The sequence below is a fragment of the Otolemur garnettii genome, unplaced genomic scaffold (assembly GCF_000181295.1).
Source record: "Otolemur garnettii isolate 467f Iridium unplaced genomic scaffold, OtoGar3 scaffold00028, whole genome shotgun sequence".
Classification (NCBI taxonomy): Eukaryota; Metazoa; Chordata; class Mammalia; order Primates; family Galagidae; genus Otolemur; species Otolemur garnettii.
The window spans coordinates 14,461,127-14,469,719 of record NW_003852423.1 but is presented as its reverse complement, the minus strand read 5'-3'; the positions used below and the strand labels follow the sequence as shown (position 1 = coordinate 14,469,719).

The 8,593-nt window shown below is 38.1% G+C and overlaps 1 protein-coding gene across 3 annotated transcripts in view; it reads left to right on the top strand.

Moving 5' to 3' along the window:
* Window positions 1–8,593, top strand: part of KBTBD2 (kelch repeat and BTB domain containing 2) — a 31,272-nt gene that overhangs the window by 8,362 nt on the left and 14,317 nt on the right. For 2 of the 3 annotated variants that reach the window (XM_023512470.1, XM_003788571.3), the window contains exon 2: window positions 7,505–8,010. In XM_023512470.1, the coding sequence (XP_023368238.1) occupies window positions 7,841–8,010 (170 nt within the window). In that variant the 5' untranslated portion in view covers window positions 7,505–7,840. Of the gene's footprint in view, window positions 1–4,143; window positions 4,688–7,504; window positions 8,011–8,593 lie in introns of those variants that run through there. The other variant, XM_023512471.1, reaches the window with a different exon arrangement.

The window sequence follows — 8,593 nt, the reverse complement described above, 5'->3', positions numbered from 1 at the left end:
GGATAGCCTGAGGCTCTGTCTCAAAAAAAAAAAAAATTCACTGAGTAGAACCTTGGAGACTTGAACATTCTAAAGAAAATGTATTAAAAGCAGAATTTTTGTTCGTTTTATTTTTTCTCTCAATCTCAGTAAGTTTTTTACTATTATAGGAAGTCCTTCAATTTAAAAATAAGTAGGGCTGGCTCGGCACCTGTGGCTCAAGTGGCTAAGGTGCCAGCCACATATACTAAGGTGGCGGGTTCAAATCCAGCCCTGGCCCGCCAAACAACAATGATGGCTGCAGCCAAAAAAAATAGCCAGGCATTGTGGCCGGTGCCTGTGGTGCCAGCTACTTGGGAGGCGGAGGCAGGACACTCGCTTGATCCCAGGAGTTGGAGGTTGCTGTGAGCTGTGATGCCATGGCCCTCTACCCAGGGGGACAGCTTGAGGCGCTGTCTCAAAAAAAAAAAAATAATAAGTAGGGCTTTGTCAGATCCCTGATAACGTGCAGAAAGTCAGTGGGTAGACAGTAGAGGAAAGGATCTTATCCTATGTAACCTTTTCCTATTGGTAAGGAAGGAAAAACTCAGTGAAGATCTATTTAAACTTTCTGGATTTTAGTAATATATACAGAGGTTACCTTGCACCAATATCTCTTATCAAAAGTTTGGAAATGAGATATCAAGACAGTCAGATTTCAAGAATCTGAAGTACAAGTAAAATGAACAAAGGCAGTTGGCGCTTAGTCCCAGTGCTAACGTTTGTTTATACATAGGAAAACATTTAAAAACTTATATTCTATATTACATTTTGTGTTTTTATATTTATGTATCAACACTGAAATATTTTGTAAATACTTTGTAAAATTTTGTAATGAATGTTTTATAAATAAAGGTACATCTAGCTATATACCATAGCTATTTCCCATTTTCCCTGTGTACCAGTATGTATGGCAACCTTTGGGAACACCCTGTAGAGTACTTCCCTATTAATCATGATGCACCTAGTACCAGGAATTGTGACATGTAACATGGATTTCCCAATCTCTGGCCCTTGGTTATTCTACTGAATCCATGTCCACTGTCTTTATACAAGTATTGTCTTGCGCATGTCTTCTGTTTTTCCAAATGTATGTAGATATTTTTGTGGTTGATAAAAATAGAACCAAGTGTTCTTGAATCTATAATAGCTTTTTTTCATTAAGGAATTTTTTTCAACAGATTATTTTGGGAAGGAATATCTTTTTTTATTTTAATAAAAAGTACTCATATTATTTATTTATAAAATTTTTTGTTTTGAGACAGTCTCCTCTGTTACCCTGGGTAGAGTACTGTGAAATCATAGCTCACAGCAACCTCAAACTCCTGGGTTCAAGTGATCATCTTGCCTCAGCCTCCCGAGTACCTGGACTACAGGCAATCACCACAACGCCTAGCTAGTTTTTCTATTTTTAGTTGAGATGGGGGTGGGGTCTCACTCTTGTTTAGTCTGATCTTGAACTCCTGAACTCAGGGGATCCACCTGCCTCAGCCTCCCAGAGTGCTAGGATTACAGATGTGAGCCACTGTGCCCAGCAGAATACTCATACTAGATAATAAAAATGTTTTGGCTTGGCGCCTGTGGGTCAAGTGGCTAAGGTGCCAGCCACATACACCTAAGATGGTGGGTTTGAATCCAGCCTGGGCCTGCCAAAACAACAAGGACAGCTGCAACTAAAAAATAGCCAGGCATTGTGGCGGGCACCTGTGGTCCCAGCTACTTGGGAGGCCGAGGCAGGAGACTCACTTGAGCCCAGGAGTTGGAGGTTGCTGTGAGCTGTGATGTCACAGCACCCTACCCAGGGGGATAGCTTGAGGCTCAGTCTCAAAAAAAGAAAAAAGAAAATGTCTCGGGGGGAGGCGCCTGTGCCTTAACTGAGTAAGGCGACGGCCCCATATGCCAGAGGTGGCAGGTTCAAACCCAGCCACTGGCCAAAAACTGCAAAAAAAAGTGTTTCGGGTGGTGCCTATGGCTCAAGGAGTAGGGCATGTACCACGGGTTGTGGGTTCAAACCCGGCCCTGACAAAAAAACTGCAAAAAAAAAAGAAAATGTTTCAGACGTTCTCTAAACTAGGAGGAATTAGGGAAGGCAGTTGTGTGATTAGGTAAGAAATACTAGAATATTGGTTGAGAAAAGTGGGATATAATTCAGGTTAGATTAAGGATTATATTTTGGTTGTAGTCTATAGTAAGACTAAATGCACTGTGTGTTTTAGCCTGAAACAGTTGGCATGTTTTAATCTGGGTACTTAAAGTGCAATGATTGGCACTGAATAAATACAAACGTGTTGCACTAAATTTAAGTAGCCATTAACTTATAACAAAATCAAATAAACAGTTTCTTTGATTCCTGAGAGTTACTTAGTCTGAGGGTGCTAGGGTCTTCAGATAACAGGAGATGTGACTCTTGGAAGCTAATTTTAGATAGAGAATGATACACAAAACCGTATAATTATTGAAAATTTGGAGGGCGGTGCCTGTGGCTCAAAGGAGTAGGGCACTGACCCCACATGCTGGAGGTGGTGGCTTAAAAAAAAAAGAGAGAAAAGAAAATTGGCAAATTGTGTCAGATCACTTTGTAATTAAGAAATATAGTACAGACTTTGTGAAATGTTTCAGAGTATTTAGGATGTTGATATCAAGTTTTATTTTTAGGAAGGAAGGAATCTTATAGAAAATGTTCATGTTATGAGTATTTAAAAATTGTTGGTTAATCATCCTAAACCTTGCCAATTTTCACATTTTTAGTTAATACATTTTGAAGTCACTGTTTCCAGAGAGATGAGGTATTTAGTATTTTAAAGTTTTTTTTTCTAGACTTAAACTTTTATTTATTTATTTGCCGTTTTTGGCCAGAGCTGGGTTTGAACCCACCACCTGCAGCATGTGGGACTGCGCCCTACCCTTTTGAGCCACAGGCTCTGCTCAGTACTTACTATTTTAAAGAATGATTTTTTTCTGCCTTATTTTTTTTTCTCTTTTTTTGAGACAGAGCCTCAAGCTGTCACCCTGGGTAGAGTGCTGTGGCATCACAGCTTATAGCAACCTCCAATTCCTAGGCTCAAGTGAGTCACCTGCCTCCGCCTCCCAAGTAGCTGGGACCACAGGCACCCACACAATGCCTGGCTATTTTTTGGTTGCAGCCATCATTGTTGTTTGGTGGGCCCGGGTCGGATTTGAACCCATCACCTTAGGTGTATGTGGCTGGCGCCTTAGCCACTTAAGCCACAGGTGCTGAGCCTTTCTGCCTTTTTTTAACATGATTTTTATTGAGGCTTTCTCTCCTGGAAGGAAATGTACCCTGGATTACAAAAGAAGGTGGGAAATAGAGAAATCTAATAAAGCAGTATTAATGAGTTAGCTTAACTTTGTTTTTTAAAAGCAGACGTGTGGCATGGAACCCGTAGCACAGTGGTTACAGTGCCAGGCACATGCACTGAGGCTGGTGGGTTCGAACTGGCCCAGATGAGCTAAACAACAATGACAGCTGCAACAAAAAAATAATAGCAGGGTGTTGTGGCGGCCGCCTGTAGTCCCAACTACTTGGGAAGCTGAGGCAAGAGAATTGCCTAAGCCCAAAAGTTTGAGGTTGCTGTGAGCTATGACGCTAGGGCACTCTACTGAGGGCAACATAGTGAGACTCTGTCTCAAGAAAAAATAAAAAATAAAAAAATAAAAGATATGAGTTGTTGAAATACTCTTTTATGCATGTTATTAAAAAAATCAAATTAGCAAAACCAGTCATAAACTTAGGGTGCAGAATAACAATTACTTTAGAAATTAATCACATTGCTTCTCGGCCTTTTGGCTAAGATCAAGTGTGGAAATCAAGTCATATTATCAGAGTAATTAAGTGGGGTGGTGCCTGTGGCTCAGTGAGTAGGGCACCAGCCCCATATACTGAGGGTGGTGGTTTTGAACCTGGCCCTGACCAAACTGCAACAAAAAAATAGCTGAGTGTTGTGGCAGGTGCCTGTAGTCCCAGCTACTCAGGAGGCTGAAGCAAGAGAATCACCTAAACCCAAGAGCTGGAGGTTGCTGTGAGCTATGACGGGCCACAGCATTCTACCGAGGGTGACAAAATAAAACTCTGTCTCAAAAAAAAAAAAAAAAGTGATTAAATTACCAGAGTGAGCCTATACAGTTCTCCTGTAAGAGATTCTGGGGTCTAGCAGTATGATATAAATCCATCTTGCTCCTAGCTACCATTTGCTGTCACCTGGTTTAAACATGTTTGGGGACAGCTTTGAGTCCTACAGCCAGGATTAGGACTGTTCAGTTTATTAATGCCTGTATTTCTCTAAGATATGTTTCTAGAAGTAAAATTGTTAAATTTGGAGGTGTTAGGCATTTGCAGTGCCAAATATTATGACTTTTATAATTATTTTACCTGCAATTCTGAAATTCAAAAAGTATGAAAAATGAAATTAAGAAAAACTCTTTGTTAACAAAACCTGACCTGAAGTAACCTGAGGCTATAGTCTTTATTTTTCACACTATTCATATTTCTCTCATTAAAGATAATGTGTTTGATGATGGAGTGTGCCCTAGACTCCTTGAGAAGTGTTTGTAATGTATGTTACATATGCCACAGTACCTCTACAAAATCTGAGAAAGTCTAAATTCCAGAACATATCTTGTCTCAAGAGTTTTGAATAAAGGATTATGGGTATGTATGAACTTATGCTCCTGTATAAGAATGTTTATTTTTCTACACACTCACTAACTTGCTGCATTATGTGGAAATAGCCAGTGATTTTAGGATTGCCAGCCGTAAAGGTTGTAGTAGTAGAACTTGGATTTATAGTATAACATGCAAGTTCTGGAAGAGCAAAGTCATTACCTTAAATGACTCAGCGTCTCACTTTGCCTTTGCACCTGTTTTAGTTACTTCTACCGTTTACTTGGCTGGAAACTTGACAGTCTGTATCAAGTTTGCAGTTCATGTAATAGTATAGTTTGGCAAGAGGTTTATGTGATTGTGATCTTCTCTGTGACATAATGGGTGATATTTTGTGAGAAACAATCTTGGTAATTCCAATTATGGTCATATATAGGTTTCATATCAAAATCACTTGACTTTCTGGTTGTGGGCCTTAAGGGTTATCTGATAAGAAACAATGTAGTTTTTATAGTTAATGTATTTATAGTATACAGTATGGGTTTTTCCTTTTATTTTCCTGTTTTGTAATTTCTTTGCCATATATTGTAAATACTGACTTCCAAATAGCATTTTATTCAGCTCGAATTTTTTTTTTAATGAAGGGTATGTAGTATGACTAAAACTTAGTGTGTTTTTTCCTCGAGTGGTTAGCTAGTGATTTCAACATGATACATTGTGAAAAGCCAGTCTTCCTAATTTGAAGTGATGGGTTTATCTTTATCACATCTAATTTCTTATGTGTACTTGAGTTTATAATAAGTTTGTAATACATTTTAATATTTGGTAAGAATCTTGAGGGAAAATTTGCCCTTTTTCCCTCTCAAGTATCTTGGCAATTTTTTTGCATTCTTCCAAATAAGTCTCCTGCAAATACAATGTAGATTTTGTTTGTATTAAACTTACATATTAATTTGAGGAACTTTTTTTTTTTTTTTAGAGGCAGAGTCTCTCTTAGTTGCCCTCAGTAGAGTGTTGTGGCATCACAGCTCACGGGCTTAGGCAATTCTCTTGCCTCAGCCTCCCGAGTAGCTGGGACTACAGGTGCCCACCACAACGCCTGGCCATTTTTTTTGTTGCAGTTTGACCGGGGCAGGGTTTGAACCTGCCACCTTGGTATATGGGGCCAGCGCCCTACTCACTGAGCCACAGGCACTGACCTTGGAGAACATTTATATTTGTATAATATGGAGTTTTCTGTGTAAGAATACATACCCATGTAATCATATTTTATGGTTTTTTTGTGTAAAATTGTATGTTTTTATTCATAAAAATACCTAGGAAGAGACCACTCTACAAAGAGATAAATTACATATGCTTCTCTTACAGGATTGAACTGCAAATTTAAAAATACATAGCTTATACTTTGGAAGTAAATAGTTGGAATCTATTTACCATATAGTTTAAATCAGGCATCCTCAAACTACGGCCCACCTAGGACATTTATCTGGCCTGCTGGGTGTTTTTGCTGCCGCTGCCTGTCCTGTTTAGCAGCCAACTCATCCCGGGGCCCACAGTCCGGCCCACCAATGGTCTGAGGGACAGTGAACTGGCCACCTCTGTTTAAAAAGTTTGAGGACCCCTGGTTTAAATAATTTAAATTAAATATGAAGGCTTGGGCGGTGCCTGTGGCTCAGTGGGTAGGGCACTGGCCCCCTATACTGGGGGAGGTGGGTTTGAACTCAGCCCAGGCCAAACTGCAACAAAAAAATAGCTGGGTATTGTGGCAGGCGCCTGTAGTCCCAGCTACTCGGGAGGCTGAGGCAAGAGAATTGCCTAAGCCCAAGAACTGGAGGTTGCTGTGAGCTGTGATGCCAGGGCACTCTACTGAGGGTGACAGGTTAAAACTGTCTCTAAAAAGGAAAAAAAAAAAAGATAAATATGAAGTTTTTGTGAATATATATTTTTCCAGAGAAATATAATCGCCATGAAAGAGGAAAGTTGGTTTTTTTTTGCTTTAGGATTTTTTTTTCCTTTAAATTATGGTCATTTGTTGCTACTATATAAATAACTAGGAGATCTGGGTTTGGTATTTTTGAAAGAACTTAAAAATATATTCCTAAACTGGGCATAGTGCTAATGTTTATAAATCTAGCACTTTGGGAGGCTGAGGTGAGAGGATCACTTGAGCCCAGGAATTTGATACCAGCCTGGGCAAAAGTGAGGCCCTTTCTACAAAAGATGAAAAAATAGCTGGCATGCTGGTATATGCCTGTGGTCCCAGCAACTCAGGAAGCTGAGGCAGAAGGATTGCTTGAGGCATTTGAGGCTGGAGTGAGTTGTGACAGTGCCCCTGCATTCTAACCCAGTCACCAGTGTGAGACCCTGTCTCAAAAAAATTATATGTATACACTCACACACATATATAAAATATACAGAAGGTGCCAAAAAGGTGTACACATTTTAAGAGAGGGAAAGACTATATTAAATTTGTAATACTCAAGTAATGTTTGACTTATGCAATAGATATAATATACAATATAACAAATATTGGTATATACTATTACAATTTTAATACAGCTTTTTCCTTTCTTAAAATGTATATACTTTTTTTGGCACCCTCTGTAAGCTTATTTACATGTTCCTTATTTTCTGGGATGTTTACATTTTGTATATGAGGCAAAAAGTTAAAATACAAATGGTTTTTTTTTTTTAGTCTTTTAAATCTAGTAGACTTTTAAAATGCTCATTTTTTTCATGGTTAATTTTTATGGTAATGTCTAAAGTTGAACTTCAATGTGATTTATATTTAAGGCAGCCATTTTAACATTGTGTTCTAAAAATGTACTGGCCTAGATATTCCAACTGAACTTTTTCTCTTTTTAGTTACTCCACAGGATCCACTGAACATAAGATGTTGCCACAAAATCTACCTCGTGTATTTTTCTCTTTCACTCAAGAGCTGCACAATTGCCGATTCCAAGAGGATGTCTGCAGACTGTGTTGAAAAACTCTGAAGAACCTAATTAACACAGGATGACCTAGGAGTGATTCTAAGCCCAGAACAAGATATTATTTCTTAACAGCTGTGGTCAGTCTTGGTTTTGAATGCTGCAGATAACAGCAAGTGGAGTTTCTGTATTTCTGAAGTATTCACTTGACCTTCCATCACTAAGACGGACTTTTCTAATCTGTTCCGGAAGATATTAATGGAAAATAGTCATGTCCACTCAAGACGAGAGGCAGATCAATACTGAATATGCTGTGTCCTTGCTGGAACAGTTGAAACTGTTTTATGAACAGCAGTTGTTTACTGACATAGTATTAATTGTTGAGGGCACTGAATTCCCATGTCATAAGATGGTTCTTGCAACATGTAGCTCTTATTTCAGGTAAGTATTTAATCTTCATTAGTTTGTAATTACAAATGCAGAATGTTTAGCTTATTTTAATACCAGTTCTCTAAATGTTAATTTAAATTTTTTAAAAAATTAGATCTGTTAATGTTTTACTCAGGTTTTTTATTCAGGTAATGTAATACTTGCATGTGTAAGGGACAGATGAAAGAAGTTTTGGAAAAGTTTGAAAATTGTTGAAATCAACTAAGGTAAAGTTTTAATGTTGAGGACACAGAAGATTCAAAAAATGCCCTTGATTTTCATTGAAAAGGAAAAATGAGGAAATTTACTTTTTGAGACTTCACAAAGTACTACATGAAGGAAATAGTGATCCTGGTATATAAACTGAAGAGTTAGAATAGGCTCAATATTAATTTTTTAATTAAATCATAGATGTGTACATTAATATAGTCATGGGGTACAGTGTGCAGTTTTTATATACAATTTAAAATATTTTCATCAAACTGGTTAACATAGCCTTCATGTCATTTTCTTAGTTATTGTGTTAAGAGTCAATATTAATTTTTAGAGGATAATTGGTACGGTTACTACATGTTTTTTTTTTTTTTTTTTTTTT